General features: G+C 61.3%; 2 protein-coding genes across 2 annotated transcripts in view; one reads left to right on the top strand and one right to left on the bottom strand.

Moving 5' to 3' along the window:
- The window catches only part of ncapd2 (non-SMC condensin I complex, subunit D2), a gene marked incomplete at its 5' end in the record, with an annotated part of 39,084 nt that extends 27,849 nt beyond the window's left edge, over positions 1-11,235 (top strand). The window contains 8 exons of the mRNA XM_052009884.1: positions 1,829-1,984; positions 2,649-2,826; positions 6,588-6,682; positions 7,014-7,094; positions 8,634-8,817; positions 9,947-10,058; positions 10,293-10,424; positions 10,798-11,235. Of these exons, the coding sequence (XP_051865844.1) occupies positions 1,829-1,984; positions 2,649-2,826; positions 6,588-6,682; positions 7,014-7,094; positions 8,634-8,817; positions 9,947-10,058; positions 10,293-10,424; positions 10,798-10,895 (1,036 nt within the window). The remainder of the gene's footprint in view (positions 1-1,828; positions 1,985-2,648; positions 2,827-6,587; positions 6,683-7,013; positions 7,095-8,633; positions 8,818-9,946; positions 10,059-10,292; positions 10,425-10,797) is intronic.
- Positions 11,236-11,425: 190 nt separating this feature from the next.
- On the bottom strand, positions 11,426-14,940 carry LOC127567196 (tumor necrosis factor receptor superfamily member 14-like). Its single transcript, XM_052009885.1, has 6 exons — positions 14,644-14,940; positions 13,974-14,129; positions 13,234-13,324; positions 12,595-12,758; positions 12,420-12,442; positions 11,426-11,868 (listed from the first exon to the last, which is right to left on the bottom strand). The coding sequence occupies exons 1-6, from the start codon at positions 14,696-14,698 to the stop codon at positions 11,851-11,853; spliced, it is 507 nt and encodes a 168-aa protein (XP_051865845.1). The 5' UTR covers positions 14,699-14,940; the 3' UTR covers positions 11,426-11,850.
- Between the last annotated feature and the right edge of the window lie 1,640 nt (positions 14,941-16,580).

Raw genomic sequence — 16,580 nt, 5'->3', positions numbered from 1 at the left:
TGTGGTAAATTGGATTAGTAAGTTTGCTGATGACACTAAGATTGAAGGCGTAGCGGACAGCGAGGAAGGCTTTCAAAGCTTGCAGAGGCATCTGGACCAAATGGGAAAATGGTTCAGAAAATGGCAGATGGAATTTAATGCAGACAAGTGTGAGGTGTTGCATTTTGGAAGGACAAATCAAGGTAGGACATACACAGTAAATGGTAGGGCACTGAGGAGTGCGGAGGAAGAAAGGGATCTGGGAGTTCAGATACATCATTCCCTGAAAGTAGAGTCACAGGTAGACAGGGTTGTAAAGAAGGTTTCTGGCATCCTGGCATTTATAAATCAAAGTATTCAGGAGTTTGGATGTTTTGGTGAGGTTGTCTAAGTCATTGGTGAGACCAAATTTGGAATATTGTGTGCAGTTCTGATCGCCGAACTACAGGAAGTGTCGTCCCGAAATTAATTTTCCCCTTCTGTCCGCTGTAAATAACACAGTGCCACGAGGTCAATTCGAACAAGTACCTTTATTAGCAGTGCACCGCTAGGAGAATTCTCTTCAGCACTCACTAAGAGTCGCTTCCCGAGTTCTCTCGGTACAAAGGGATTTATGCAGGTATTGTCACGCACACTTTAATGAGTCAGGTGCCGGAGTTCTTGGTTGAGCAGGAAACGGACAAAGGGCTACTGCAGATGGACAGAGAGCGGGCTCACCCCCCAGGTTCAGCTAATCGTTTTGCAGTCGGGTGAGACAAAGGCAGGTATCACCTTCATTGTTTGAGACAGCCGTCCCATTTCCCGTTAAGATTGACCATCATCTCCATAGTCAAACATAATGGCAATCCAATTAAGTTGCAGACACAGCAATTACCACACAGCACCCAGCCCAGGTAAGCAGTGGTGTGGCTGTTCCGGCCTGAAGGACACTTTTTAAATCAGTATTTCGAGCAGCCAGAATTCTCATCCGTCTTAAGATATGAATACAGTTATGGTTTATTAATCCTACACCTCTTCAGAAGAATGTCAGTAAGATTGAAAGAGTGCAGAGGAGATTTACTAGAATGTTGCCGGGTCTTCAGGAGTTGAGTTACAGGGAAAGATTGAACATGTTAGGACTTTATTTCTTGGAGCGGAGGAGAATGAGGGGAGATATGATAAGAGGTTTACAAAATGATGAGGGGCATAGACAGAGTTAATGCGAGTAGGCTCTTTCCACCTTGATTAGGAGAGATAAGTACGAGAGGACATGGCTTTAGGGTGAAAGGGGAAAGGTTTAGGGGGAACTTCTTCACTCAGAGAGTGGTGGGAGTGTGGAACGGGCTGCCATCTGACGTGGTAAATGCGGGTTCACTCTTAACTTTTAAGAGTAAGTTGGATAGATACATGGACGAGAGAGGTCTGGAGAGGTATGGGCTGGGGGCAGGTCAATTTCGGCACAGACTAGAGGGGCCGAATGGCCTGTTTTCTGTGCTGTAGTTTTCTATGGTTCTATGGAGAGGGAGAGAGAGGGGGGAGAGAGCAACGGAAAGGAAGGAGAGAGGGGGCAGCGGAGGGAGGGAGATAGGAAGGGGAGCGGAGGGAGGGAGAGGGGAGCGGAGGTGGGGAGAAAGGGGAGAGGGAGGGGACGGGGAGAGATTGGGGGGGGCGAGAGAGGGGGGAGGGAGCGTGGAGAGGGGAGGAGGGGGAAGGAAAGGAGGGAGGGAGGGACACAGGAGGGAAGGAAGGAATAGGGGAGGAGGGAGGGGACAGCTGCGGGCGATGGAACAGAGAACTGGGTACAGGGGGCACGGACAGACTCACAGCCGGGTACCGGACTCACTCTATCCCTCTCTCCCTCTGTCGGCAGCCACGACTTCTGTGAGTCACACCTGCGCCTTCTGTTCACTCTGCTGGAGAAGTCCACCCTCCCCGCCATCCGCTCCAACACCATGGTGGCCCTCGGGGACCTCTGCTTCCGGTTCCCCAACCTGATCGAGCCCTGGACTCCTCACCTCTACGCCAGGTAACCGGACCTCCCCGTGACCGGGGGGGGGGGACGGGTCACTGAGGGACGGTGTGAGGGAGGGGGATTAACGTCAGTGGGGATACAGTCAGTGACAGGGGCGCTGGGGGAGAGGGGTCACTGAGGGACGGTGTGAGGGAGGGGGATTAACGTCAGTGGGGATACAGTCAGTGACACGGGGCGCTGGGGGAGAGGGGTCACTGAGGGACGGTGTGAGGGAGGGGGATTAACGTCAGTGGGGGTACAGTCAGTGACGGGACGCTGGGGGAGAGGGGTCACTGAGGGACGGTGTGAGGGAGGGGGATTAACGTCAGTGGGGGTACAGTCAGTGACGGGACGCTGGGGGAGAGGGGTCACTGAGGGACGGTGTGAGGGAGGGGGATTAACGTCAGTGGGGGTACAGTCAGTGACGGGACGCTGGGGGGAGAGGGGTCACTGAGGGACGGTGTGAGGGAGGGGGATTAACGTCAGTGGGGGTACAGTCAGTGACGCGGGGCGCTGGGGGAGAGGGGTCACTGAGGGACGGTGTGAGGGAGGGGGATTAACGTCAGTGGGGGTACAGTCAGTGACACGGGGCGCTGGGGGAGAGGGGTCACTGAGGGACGATGCGAGTGAGGATTAACCTCTGCAACCACCCACCGAACCCACCCCTTTCTCTCGCCAGGTTGCGCGACCCCTCACCTGCCGTCCGCCGCACCGCCCTCATCGTAATGACCCACCTCATCCTGAAGGACATGGTGAAGGTCAAGGGTCAGATCAGCGAAATGGCCACCCTCCTCGTCGATCCAGAGGAGGAGATCGTCCTCCTGACTCACAGTTTCTTCAATGAGTTGTCCAGCAAGGTACCGGGGGGTGGGGGGGTGCGGTGGGGGCGAAGCCGCCAGTGCAGGGTGTCCCTTTTACCCCCACCTCCAATCTCCGCGCCCCCCCCCCCCTCCCCCCATCTGTTCTCCAACCTGTGCTCTAAGTTGGAATTTGTTTATTGGAATTGTTCACTGACTGTACTGAGGTCCAGTGAAAAACTTGTCCTGCACACCGATCGTACAGGTCAATTCATTACACAGCGCAGGGCGCATTGAGGCAGCGCAGGGCGCGTTGAGGTAGTACGGGGTACATTGATGTAATACAGGTAAAAACAATAACAGTACAAAGTGTCCCAGCCACAGAGAAAGTGCAGTGCAATAAGGTGCAAGGTCACAACAAGGTAGATCCTGAGGTCAGAGTCCATCTCATCGTATAAGGGAACCATTCAATAGTCTTATCACCGTCGGGTAGAAGCTGTCCCTGAGCCTGGTGGGACGTGCCCTCAGGCTCCTGTATCTTCTACCGGATGGGAGAGGGGAGAAGAGAGAATGTCCCGGGTGGGTGGGGTCTTTGATGATGCCGGCTGCTTCACCGAGGCAGCGAGAGGTAAAGACAGAGTCCGGGGAGGGGAGGCTGGTGTCCGTGACGCACTGGGCGGTGTCCACAACTCTCTGCGGTTTCTTGCAGTCCTGGGCAGAGCAGTTGCCGTCCCGAGCCGGGATACATCCGGATAGGATGCTCTCTGTGGTGCATCGGTAAAAGTTGGTGAGAGTCAAAGGGGACAAACCAAATTTCTTTAGCCTCCTGAGGAAGTAGAGGTGCTGGTGAGCTTTCTTGGCCGTGGCATCTCCGTGATTTGACCAGGACAGGCTGCTGGTGATGTTCGCTCCCAGGAACTTGAAGCTGTCAACCCTCTCGACCTCAGCACCATTGATGTAGACAGTTGCTTGTACACCGCCCCCTTTCCTGGTCAATGACCAGCTCTTCGAGGTTAGGACAAGGGAAAACGATAACGGAACGGGAGCCGGGAAGTCGTGTTGCAGCTTTATAAAACCCTGTGGTTTGGCTGCGTCTGGAGTGTTGGATTAAGTTCTGGTCGACCCCCCCCCCCCACCGTTACGTTGGGGGCTTTGGAGAGGGTGCAGAGGAGGTTCACCAGGACCCTGCCCAGATTAGAGGGCATGTGCTGTACGTCAAGGCACCAAGTTCAAGAGTCGGGGAAGTCACGTTGCACCTTTATAAAGCTCTGGTCGGGCCGCAGCTGGGGTATTGCGTTCAGTTCTGGTCCCCACCCCCCCCCCCCCCCCCCCCCCCTTACAGGAAGGATGTGGGGGGCTTTAGAGAGGGTTCAGGAGAGGTTCACCGGGACTCTGCCCGGATTAGAGGGCGTGAGCTATAAGGAGAGGTCGGACAGACTCGGGTTGTTCTCTCCGGAGCGGCGGAGGCCGAGGGGAGAGGTTTATAAGATCACGAGAGGCACAGATAGAGCAGACAGCCGGGATCTTTCTCCCCCATTCTTCCTGTGGATCTGTCAATACCAGAAGGCGTGCGTTTATGATGAGAGAGGGGAAAGTTCAAAGGAGATGAACACAGAGGGCGGTTGGTGCCTGGAATGTGCTGCCAGGGGTGGGGGTGGAGGCAGATACGATTGAGGGATTTAAGAGGCTCGTGGACAGGCATGTAGCAAGGATGTCGAGGCTTTAGAGAGGGTGCAGAGTAGGTTTACCAGGATGCTGCCCGGATTGGAGGGCATGTGTTATCAGGAGAGGCCGGACAGACTTGAGCTCTTTCCTCTGGAGCGGCGGAGGCTGAGGGGCGATCTGTTGGAAGTGTATAAAATTATGAGGGGAATAGACGGAGCGGACAAGCAATATCTTTTCCCCATTATTGAGCGATCCAATACCAGAGGGCATGCATTTAAGGTGAGAGGGGGTAGGTTCAGAACAGACGTTAGAGGCACGTTTTCTACTCAGAGAGTGCTGGATGCCTGGAATGCGTTGCCTGATAGGGTGGTGGGGGCACATTCATTGGGGGGCTTTTAAGAGGGGCTTGGATGGGCACATGAATGAGAGGAAAATGGAGGAATATGGGCATTCTGTTGGTAGGAGGGATTAGGTATGTCGGCACAACATTGTGGGCCGAAGGGCCTGGTCTGTGCTGTACTGTTCTATGTTCTAATACAGAGTAAAGTGTCCCAGTTACAGAGAGAGCGCAGTACAGGCAGACAATAAGGTGCAAGGGCCACGACGAGGGAGATCATGAGGTCAGGAGTCCGTGTTATGGTGTTCAATGGTCTTATAACAGCGGGGTAGAAGCTGTCCTTGAGCCTGGGGGTAGGTGCTTTCAGGCTTTTGTATCTTCTACCCCGACGGGAGGGGGGAGAAGAGAGAATGTCCCGGGGTTTGGGGTGGGGAGGGGTTCTGTGATTATGCCGGCTGCTTTCCTGAGGCAACGATAAGTGTAGACGGAGTCCACGGAGGGGGGAGGCCGGTTTCCGTGACGTGCTGGGCTGTGTCCATGACCCTCTGCGGTTTCTTGCGGTCCTGGGGCAGAACAGGGTCTTGGGAGTATTGTGTGCAGGTCTGGTCGCCCCCGTTACAGGAAGGGGTGCGGGGGGCTTCGGAGAGGGTGAGGGAGAGGTTCGCCGGGACCCTGTCCGGATTAGAGGGCGTGAGCTATAAGGAGAGGTTGGACAAACTCGGATTGTTCTCTCCGGAGCGGCGGAGGCCGAGGGGAGACCTGATGGAGGTTTATAAAAGTCGAATTGAACTAAATCCCTTCTGCTCACACAGTGTCCACATCCCTCCGTTTCCCGCACATCCGTCTACAAGCCTCTCAAACCCCTGGATCGTACCTGCCTCCACCCCCACCCCGGCAGCACATTCCAGGCCCCCACCGCTCTCTGTGTGTAAAAAAAAACCTGCCCCGCACATCTCCTCTGAACTCTCCCCCCCCTCTCACCTTAAACGCACGCCCTCTAGTATTAGACATTCCCACCCTGGGGTGTGGGGGGAGAAAGATCCCGGCTGTCTGCTCTATCTGTGCCTCTCGTGATCTTATAAACCTCTCCCCTCGGCCTCCGCCGCTCCCGGAGAGAACGACCCGAGTCTGTCCGACCTCTCCTCGTAGCTCACGCCCTCTAATCCGGGCAGGGTCCCGGTGGATCTCTCCCCCACCCTCTCCGAAGCCCCCCGCACCCTCCCTGTAACAGGGGGGGGGGACTGGAACTGAACGCAATACCCTGGCACACACACACTCTCTCCCCTCTCTCTCCCCTCTCTCTCTCGATCTGGCGGAGGGAGGGACGGGAGGTGAGGGGTGGATCTGGGGGGAGGGGGGAGCAAGGCGAGAGGTAGATCTGGTGGAGGGAGGGACAAGGTGAGGGGTCCCCAGATTCCCCAGAGCCGGTGACGGACACCTCGCCGATTCCCACCTCCCTCTCCAATGCCCGCCAGCCTCTTGCCCGCCCCTGGCTCTCCTCCGGAGGGGCTGGGAAGAGGGGGGGGAGGTACGGCTGGGTACAGGGTGGGGTTGGGGGCAGGAGGAGGAGGTTGACCCTCACGGGGGTGGTCTGGAGGGCTGGAGTTATGGCAGGACTGTGGACTGATGTCTGTCTCCCTACCTTCTCCTCTCGTTACCCCCCCCCCACCCTCCTCGTCACCCCCTCGTTCTTGTCCCCACCCCACCACCCTCCTCATGGCCCCTACTCATCCCCCTCCACCCCTGTCCCTCCCCTCCCGTTTCCCCTCCCATCTCCCTCCTCCCCCCTTCCCTCTCTCCCCCTCCCACCCACGTACAGGGGAATGCCGTGTACAACCTGCTGCCGGACATCATCAGTCGCCTGTCCGACCCGGAGTGCGGGATCGCGGAGGAGCCCTTCCGTACCGTCATGAGGTGGGTGTGGAGGACGGGAGTGAGGGGGCGTCTCAGGCACCCCTCATCGTGTCTCTCGCTCTCTGTCTCCCTCTCCCTCTCTCCGTCCCACTCCCTCCCCCTCTCTCTCCCCACCCCCATGCTCCCCCTTCTCGGCAGGGAAGGGCCTGACTGGGGAATGGAGCTGGGGGGGGTGGGGGGTAAAGCAGCTGCTGTCTCAGGGGAGGTGGATGGGGGCGGAGTGGGATGTCTCCTCACACACTTCTGATGCCGTGCTCCCCCTCTCTTCCCCCCCCCTCCCCTCTCTCTCTCTCCCGCCCCCCACCCCCCCCCCCCCCCCCACACCCCACAGACAAATGTTCAGCTACATCACCAAGGACCGACAGACAGAGAGTCTGGTGGAGAAGCTGTGTCACCGCTTCCGCACGGCCAGGTCGGTGGTCCCGCGGGGCGAGGGGCGCGGGACGGTGGGGGTGGGGTGGGGGGGGACGGGACGGTGGGGGTTGGGGGGCTGGGACAGGGGGACATGGGGCGGTGGGGTAAGGTGGGATGGGGGGGCCAACACAGGACGGTGGGGGTGGGGGGGAATGGGACGGTGCGGGTGGTGACATGGGATGGTGGGGTGGGGGGGTGCGGGACAGTGTGGGGGTGGGCTAAGGGGGGACGGGGAGGCCGACACAGGACGGTGGGGGTGGGGGACGGGACAGGGGGGAGGGGTCGGGGACCACCAGCCGTCCCGCCAGCAGGATCAGGGTCGGCCCAACCCGCGGCCTCGGGCCCTGGCGGCGGCGACAGGCCCTGGGGTCTGTTGTCGCGGAGGCAGCAGGAGGCCTGTTCAGCTACCACCGCCGGCCATCCCTTCTGACCGTTGCCGCGGAGACAGAGGGAGGCCTATCTCGCCCCCTCGGGCCTGTTCCTATGGAGACGTCAGTCGCCCATCTGGCCCTACGTGACCGTTGCCGTGGAGACGCCATGAGGCTGGTCAATCCCACTTCTGGCTTGTTGCCATGGAGACCAACATAAGCCTGTCCCTCCCCTCTGAGTCCTGTTGCCATGGGGATGGGAGGTGGACCTGTCCGTCCCCCTCAAGCCGGTTACCATGGGGACAGAGAGGCCGATCGAGCCTCATCAGGCCAGTTGTCATGGAGACAAGAAGTAGGCTCAACCAGCCCTACAGGCTTGTTGCCCTGGAGACAAGATGTGGGTGGGTCCAGTCGCCTGAGTCCCATTGCCATGGAGATATTAGTAGGCCTGTCCATCTCCGTGGAGACTGACAAGGCCAATCCAGCCCTGCAGGCCTGTTGCTATGGAGAAAGGAGCGACGCCCATCCAGTCGTACAGCCCTGTCGCCATGGAGACGGGTCGGCCCGTCCATTCCTACAGGCCTGTTGCTATGGAGATGGGGGTCGTCCTATCCAGCCCTACGGGCCTGTTGCTGTGGAGACAAGAGTTAGGCCTGTCCATTCCCGTCAGGCCTGTTGCTAGGGAGACAGAGGTAGACCTGTCCATCCCTGTCAGGTCTGTTGCTAGGGAGACAGAGGTAGGCCCCAACAGGTCTGTGGCAGTGGAGACAGAGATAGGCCCATCTATCCCTACAGGCTTGTTGCTATGGAGACAGAGGTAGGTCTGTAGCCATGGAGACACTGATAGGCTCATCCATCCCCACAGGCCCGTTGCCATGGAGACCTGAGTAGGCCCGTCCATCCCTACAGGCCCGTTGCCATGGAGATCTGAGTAGGCCCGTCCATCTATCCCTACAGGCCTGTTGCCGTGGATACACAGGGAGGCCCATCCATCCCTACAGGCCTGTTGCCCTGGAGACGTGAGCAGGCCTGTCCCCTTCCACTGGCCTCCCCGGGGCCGGGGGTCTGGAGGGAGGGCGGTGGGGAGTCGGTGGTGGCGTTGGCGGAGCCGGTACTAACCCGTCCCCTCCCTGCCCCGTCCCGTCCCGTCCCGTCCCGCCCCGCGTCAGACTGGAGAGGCAGCACCGGGACCTGGCCTTCTGCCTCGGCCTGCTGCCCGGCACCGAGAAGGGGCTGCGGCGGCTGCAGGAGAACCTGGACTGCCTGGCCGACAAGCTGCAGCAGGAGGCCGTCTACCAGCAGATGCTGGCCGTCGTGGGCAAGCTGCGCAGGGGGCTCAGACCCGAGCTCAAGGTGGGCCGCGCTCGCGCTCTCCGCCCTCTCCGTCCCTCCTCCCCGCGCTCCGGGGGTCCCCGCCCTCTCCGTCCCTCCTCCCCGCGCTCCGGGGGTCCCCGCCCTCTCCGTCCCTCCTCCCCGCGCTCCGGGGGTCCCCGCCCTCTCCGTCCCTCCTCCCCGCGCTCCGGGGGTCCCCGCCCTCTCCGTCCCTCCTCCCCGCGCTCCGGGGGTCCCCGCCCTCTCCGTCCCTCCTCCCCGCGCTCCGGGGGTCCCCGCCCTCTCCGTCCCTCCTCCCCGCGCTCCGGGGGTCCCCGCCCTCTCCGTCCCTCCTCCCCGCGCTCCGGGGGTCCCCGCCCTCTCCATCCCTCCTCCCCGCGCTCCGGGGGTCCCCGCCCTCTCCGTCCCTCCTCCCCGCGCTCCGGGGGTCCCCGCCCTCTCCGTCCCTCCTCCCCGCGCTCCGGGGGTCTCCGTCCCTCGTCCGGGGGCTCAGCCCTGAGCTCAAGGTGGGCCGCGCTCGCGCTCTCCGCCCTCTCCGTCCCTCCTCCCCGCGCTCGGGGGGTCTCCGCCCTCTCCGTCCCTCCTCCTTGCACTCCGGGGGTCTCCGCCCTCTCCGTCCCTCCTCCCCGCGCTCCGGGGGTCTCTGCCCTCTCCATCCCTCATCCGGGGGCTCAGACTTGAGCTCAAGGTGGGCAGTGCTCGCGCTCTGGGGGTCTCTGCCCTCTCGGTCCCTCCTCCCCACGCTCCGGGGGCTCAGACCCGAGCTCAAGGTGGGCTGCACTCGCGCTCCGGGGGTCTCTCCGTCCCTCATCCACGTGCTCTGGGGGGACTCAGACGGGAGCTCACAGCCGTGCTTGCGTCCCTCCCCTCCTGTCCCCGGGGCGCTCAGACCTCCGTGGGTGTCCCCTCTCCGTCCCTCACCTACCCGGGGGTCTCCCCTCTCTTTCCCTCCCCAGGACCCACCTCCGCTCCCCTCCCCGGGACCCACCTCCCCTCTCCACACCCCACCCAGCTCTCTCACACTCCAACCGTCCTCTTCCCTCCTCCACGTCCCACGTCTTTCTCCCACTGATCCCACACCGCCCCCCTCCTCCCCAGCCCTCCCCCCCCACCGGTCACTTTGCTGAGCTCTCTGCCCTTCCCCTGACAGGTTCTGGTCGATGAGTTTGAGCAGAGAATCACACGGTGCCACACCCGAGGCATGGACGATGGTGATCTGGTGGATGTAATCCAGGGGCCAGAGGCTTCTAGCAAGAAAGAAGGCAAGGAGCACTCTCCCCATCTCCGTATCCCCCCCTGGGTCAGACCCACACACACCGGGAGCACCGTGCACGGTTCCCCGTCTCCGTATCCCCCCGGGACAGACCCACACACACCGGGAGCACCGTGCACGGTTCCCCGTCTCCGTATCCCCCCGGGTCAGACCCACACACTGTGGGGGATGCTGTCCTTTGACAGTAGCCTTTAGCTGTAACCCGTCTCTTCCCTCCCCACAGAAAAGAAGCAGCCATCACCGAACCCTTCTCCAGCCGCTGTGGCGTCCACCCCCCTGGTCGGCAAGAGACCCAGACCTGCTCGCCGAGTTTGTATTGCGTTCTCCAGTGACGAAGAAGACGATGAAGAGAGAGGTCGGTCTCTCCCCGTCACCTCCCTCTCCCCACCTCGCCCCCACTGCCCCTCCCGTGGCGCTCTCCCTTCCCATCCGTCTCCCCTCCTCGCCGTCCTCTCTCTGTGACCCATGGACCAGTCTCCCCGGCATGCAACTCTCGATTCCTGAGGGGTGAGGGGGCATAGGGGAGGGAAGGGGTGAAGGAGACAGGGAGGGGGCGTAGGGGAGGGAGGGGGTGACGGAGACGGGCAGGGGGCGTACGGGAGGGAGGGGGTGACGGAGACGGGCAGGGGGCGCAGGGGAGGGAGGGGGTCCTGGAGACGGGGAGCGGGCACCGGGAGCCTCGTTGCTGACACTGCCTCTCTCCCCTCTCTCTCTCCCCCCCCCACCAGAGACGGACGCCGTCATGATGAAGTGCGAGACCCCTGAGATCACCTCACCTATTCGCCGGTCGGGGAGGAGCCGGAGGGGGGCAGCGGCCCGCAAATGATTCAACTCTGGGCGCCACACCCTGCCCCCCTGGTCTGTGGGGGAGGGAGGGTGTGTGACCGTGCCTGTGTTTTGGGGAATGGGAACTCTCCAGCTACTCCGAACTCCCCGACACAGCTCCGGGAGAGTGTGTGTGTGTGTGTCTGTGCCTCTGTGTGTGTGTGTGAAGGCCTCTCCATCCATGTACATATGTCAATGTGTCTCTGCACACCATGCCTCGATGCTCCCTCTCTCTCTGTGTCCCCAACGTGTGTCTTCCCGACGGCTAGGCCACACTCTGTTTTGTCCCCTCCCCCCGTGTCTGAATAAAGTTTCTTTTCTTGGGAACAAACTGGAGACGTATCTGGTCACAGAGACGGGGAGGGGGTGTAGGGGAGGGAAGGGGTGACGGAGACAGGGGGGACGTAGGAGAGGGAGGGGGTGACGGGGAGGGGGTGACGGGGACGGGGAGGGGGCGTAGGGGAGAGAAGGGTCGCCACTCTCCGGCGACAAGGCTCCGTGAATGAGACGGTCCGAGTCGAGGGGTTTGACTTTCACCATGGTTCATATTTATTTAAATTTCAACAACATTCTGTATAAAAAAATAATATATTTGTGCAACAGTAGGGAGGCAGCGTAACAGTGACGCACGGCCTGAGTCAGCACTGACGCGAGGTGGCGCTCCCCAGGTACGGGAGAGGGAGGGAGGGAGGGAGCTCCCTGGGTACGGGAGAGGGAGGGAGCTCCCCGGGTACGGGAGAGAGAGGGAGGGAGGGAGCTCCCCGGGTACGGGAGGGAGAGAGACAGGGAGGGAGGGAGCTCCCCGGGTACGAGAGAGGGAGGGAGCTCCCCGGGTACGGGAGAGGGAGACAAGGAAGAACATTTCAATAAATATTACCACAACACACTAAAACCGACACTAGTGACAAGGGCCTGCCGGGTTTTGCCAAAATCTCAGCCCCACCAGTTGAGAAATTCTAGGACGGATCGAGTTTCTGAAACAGGAAGGGACATGAAGTGTCAGATTAACGCAGGGTGAGGCTCCCCCCGCACCGTCCCGTCGCACGCTCCCGGGGTCGGACACAGGGTGAGGCTCCCTCCCCACCGTCCCGTCACACAATCCCGGGATCGGACACAGGGTGAGGCTCCCCCTGCACCGTCCCGTCACACACTCCCGGGGTCGGACACAGGGTGAGGCTCCCTCCGCACCGTCCCGTCACACAATCCCGGGGTCAAACACAGGGTGAGGCTCCCCCGGCACTGTCCCGTCGCACGCTCCCGGGGTCAGACCCTCCGCACCGTCCCGTCACACACTCCCAGGGTCGGACACAGGGCGAGGCTCCCCCCGCACCGTCCCGTCACACACTCCCGGGGTCAGACCCTCCGCACTGTCCCATCACACACTCCCGGGGTCAGACCCTCCGCACTGTCCCATCACACACTCCCGGGATCAGACACAGGGTGAGGCTCCCCCCGCACCGTCCCGTCACACACTCCCGGGATCAGACACAGGGTGAGGCTCCCCCCGCACCGTCCCGTCACTCACCTCTGCTCGAAGTAACAAGAAGCCTGGAAGATAAATATGAGAGGTAGTTAGTGAGGGGCAGACAGACCATGAGCAGCCCCTTCCCCTGTGGGAGGGTGTTTGGGAGGGGGGGGGTCGGCTGGAGGGGTGGGGGTTCGGTTGGGGGGGGGAATCAACTGCTAACGGCCTCACTCACCCCTGCGCCTCACCACGTAGACTGTCGCCAGGAGGAGAGAGCCCACCACGGCCCCCGACAGAGCCACGGCGAGGGTCTGCAGGGTTGAGATCTCCTCGCGTCCGCACACCGCGTCCGACACCGGGCTTCCCGCCCGCAGGGTCTGCAGGCCCCGGTCTCCACACCTGTGGAGGTGAGCGGCTCGGTGAGAGGGTCTCGCTGCTCATTCCCTCCCCCCCTCTCTACCCCCCTCCCAACGCCCCCTTACCCCATCTTCCCCTTTACCCCCTCTCCCTCTCTCCCTGCCCCTCTCCCTCCGCTCCCCTCTCCCCCACCCCTTCTCCCCCCCACCTCTCCCTCCCCCCTCCCCTCTGTCCCCCTCCCCAACCCCCCCTACCCCATCTTCCCCTTTACCTCTCTGCCCCTCCCTCCCCCTCCCCTCTCTCCCCAACCCCCCTTACCCCATCTTCCCCTTTACCCTCTCTCTCCCCCCCACCCCCCTCTCTCCCCCCTCCCCACCCCCTCTCTCCCCCCCACCCCTCTCTCTCCCCCCCACCCTCTCTCTCTCCCCCCCACCCCCTCTCTCTCTCTCTCTCCCTCTCTCCCCCCACCTCTCTTCCTCCCCCGCCTCTCTCTCCCCCCCCCCTCTCCAACACTCACTTTGTCCAGGGAGTACAGGGTTCTTGTGACGGGGAGCTGGAGAATGTTCCCTGGGCACATGGCTCACACCAGCTGCCCCACGAATCGTTACCTGGGGGGGGGGGGGGAGACGGGGTCTGTAAGCCACCCTCTCTGAGAAAACACAGGCCCCCTCCCTTCACCCGGTGCCCACTCCGAGGATCGAGCGGGGGTGCCTGGTCGACGTAACGTATTGAGGAAGCTCTGTACTGTACTATCACCGGGAGCACTCGGTGCCCACGCTGAGGATTGTCCGGGGGGGGTGGGGGGGTGCCCGGTCCATGTAACGCATTTGGGGAGCTTTGTACTGTTCCCAGGAGCGGTCAGTCCCCTCGCTGAGGATGGAGCGGGGGTGACCAGTCAATGTAACGCATTTGAGGGTGCTCTGTACTGTCCCCGGAGGGTCGGGTGCCCACACCGAGGCTCAAGCAAGGGTGCCCTATCGATGTAACGTATCAAGGGGAGCTTTGTACTGTCCCTGGGAGCGCTCGGTACCCACACTGACCAAGCAGGGGTGACCAGTCAATGTAACGTATTGAGGGGAGCTTTGTACTGTCCCCGGTGAGCTGGGTGCCCACACCAATGCCTCAGCGGGAGTGCCCAGTCGACGTAATGTATCGAGGGAGCTCTGTACTGTCCCTGGGAGCTCTGGGTACCCACACCGATGACCGAGCGGGGGTGCCTGGTCGACGTAACGTATTGAGGGGAGGACTGTACCGTACCGGCCTTGGAAACTCCTTGTCCCGCGGGGCAGGGGTCTCTTGTGCACGAGAGGCAGCCCACCTCCGGCGACAGGTTGCTGCAGACGAAGCCGGGGGCGCAGCTGCAGGTCGTGGGTGTGGACGGAGTGCAAGGGCTCTGCTCCACCTCGCCGTGGTCTGCGGGAGACGGCAATCAGTGCACAGGCGGCCGCGGTGCCCGGGAGCTGAGGAGGCAGGGGAGGGGAGGGGGATGGAGGAGGAGGAGGAGGGGAGGGCGTGGGAGAGGGATGGGGAAGAGGGGAGACCAATGTGTACACTTGGAGGGGGGAGGGAGAGGGGCAAGGGAAAGGGGGAGGGGAGGGAAGGGGGAGGGAGGAGGGGAGGGGAGGGAGGAGGGGAGGGAGAAGGGAAGGGAGGGGGAGGGGGGAGGGGAGGAGGTAAGGAGGGGGGAGGGAAGGAGGGGGAGGGAGTGGGAAGGGGAGGGGGGTGTTAGACGGGGGAGGGAGAAGGGTGCCGACCCTCTCGCTGACTCTACACTTCCCGCTGCCTCGGGATAGCAGCCGACGTAATCAGAGACCCCCCCCCCCCCCCCTCTGGTCCTCTGCCCGAGGGGGGGTATCCCCTCCCCCACACCCCCACCCCACCGCCCCACCCCCGGGACCAGTGACGAGAACGAACCGATGCCACTCACCGGGGTCGCAGGCCCTGCAACGCAGACAGGCGATCTGCCCGCTGGGCGAGTCCATGTATTCTCCCTCCCCGCACGGGCGGCACACCGTCTCCTGGGTCGGCGTGCAGTCCTGTCCCGCGTAGCTCCCTGTCGGTGGGGGGATGTGGGAGAGTGTGAGGGTTGGGTGGGGTGAGGGGGGTGCGGGGGAGGTTGGTGGAGAGAAAAATCACTCAGCACCAGTAAAGTGCAGGGACCGGTCCTTCCGCCCAAGACGTCTGTCCCGAACGGGGTGATTAAACGCCTCCCTGGACTAACCCCTCCCTGCCTACACGGTGCCCCCGCACATCCGCCTGCCTCATCCACAAGCCTCTCCAACCCCCTCCGTCGTGTCTGCCCGCCCACCCCCCGGCAGCACGTTGCAGGCACCCACCCCCACCTCTGTGTAATAAAAATCATCTCCCCTAAACTTTCCTCCTCTGACCTTAGATGTCCTGTGGTGTCGCCCTGGGGTAAAGGTGCTAAAGAGAAAAGCCCCAGCTCGCTCAACCTGTCCTCATGGGACGTGCTCTCCAATCCAGGCAGCATCCTGGTAAATCTCCTCTGCACCCTCTCTAAAGCTGCCACATCCTTCCTGTAATGAGGCGACCAGAACTGGACACGATACTCCAAGTGTGGTCTGACCAGAGCTGCAACGTCACCTCACGGCTCTTGGACTCAATCCCCCGACTAATGAAGGCCAACACACCATACGCCGCCTTAACAACCCTATCGACCTGCGTGGCAACCTTGAGGGATCTGTGGACCCCAAGATCCCTCTGTTCCTCCACACTGCTGAGAGTCCTGCCCATTAACCTTGTATTCTGCCTTCAGATTCGATCTCCCGAAGTGGATCACTTCACACTGACCCGGGCTGAACTGCATCTGCCACTTCTCAGCCCAGCTCTGCATCCTATCGATGTCCCGTTGTAACCTACAGCAACCTTCTACACTGTCCACAACACCACCAACCTTCGTATCATCAGCAAACTTACTAACCCACCCTCCCACACCCTCATCCAGGTCATTGATAAACATCACAGAGAGTAGGGGTCCCAGAACAGATCCCTGCGGGCAGACCTCCAGGCAGAATACGCTCCATCTACCACCACCCTCTGTCTTCTATGGGCGAGCCAATTCTGAATCCGCGCAGCCAGGTTACCCTGGATCCCATGCCTCCTGACCTTCTGAATGAGCCTTCCAATGACGAACCTTAGCAAACGCCTCACTGAAATCCTCGTACACCACGTCCACTGCTCGCCCTTCATCAATGTGCTCTGTCACATCCTCAGAGAATTCAACCAGGCTCGTGGGGCACGACCTGCCCCTCACAAAGCCATGCTGACCATCCCTAATCAGCCTCTGCTTCTCTAAATGCCCATAAATCCTGTCTCTAAAGAATCTTCTCCAGTAATTTGCCCACCACTGAAGTAAGACTCACTGCTCTGTGATCCCCAGGGTTATCCCTACTCCCTTTCTCAAAGGAACAACATTTGCCACCCTCCGATCATCTGGCACTACTCCTGTGGCCACTGAGGACGCAAAGATCGTCGCCAAAGGCGCAGCAATCTCTGCCCTCGCTTCCCGTAATAACCTTGGATATACCCCGCCCGGCCCCGGTTTCTTTTCTTTTTAATTTTTACTTACAGCTCGGTAACAGGCCCTTCCGGCCCAACGAGTCCGCGCCGCCCACTTTAGACCCCAAATTAACCCACCCGTACGTCTTTGCAACGTGGGAGGAAACCGGAGCACCCGGAGGAAACCCACGCAGACACGCGGGGAGAACGTACAAACTCCTTACAGACAGCGGCGGGGATGGACCCCCCCCCCCCCCCGATCGCTGGGGCTGTAATGGCGTCGCGCTGACTGCCGCACTACCGTGCCGCCTACCCTGACGTTTTTAGAAGTTCCAGTACGTCCTC

This window comes from Pristis pectinata, unplaced genomic scaffold (assembly GCF_009764475.1).
Source record: "Pristis pectinata isolate sPriPec2 unplaced genomic scaffold, sPriPec2.1.pri scaffold_182_arrow_ctg1, whole genome shotgun sequence".
Classification (NCBI taxonomy): domain Eukaryota; kingdom Metazoa; phylum Chordata; class Chondrichthyes; order Rhinopristiformes; family Pristidae; genus Pristis; species Pristis pectinata.
This window is presented reverse-complemented; position numbering and strand designations above follow the sequence as displayed.

Coding starts and splice junctions, on each gene's coding strand:
- LOC127567196 (XM_052009885.1), bottom strand. CDS start 14,698: ATGGACTCGCCCAGCGGGCAGATCGCCTGTCTGCGTTGCAGGGCCTGC. Junction 14,130..14,643: donor TTGCAGGGCCTGCGACCCCG/GTGAGTGGCATC, acceptor CGTCTCCCGCAG/ACCACGGCGAGGTGGAGCAG. Junction 13,325..13,973: donor ACAAGGAGTTTCCAAGGCCG/GTACGGTACAGT, acceptor CCCCCCCCCCAG/GTAACGATTCGTGGGGCAGC.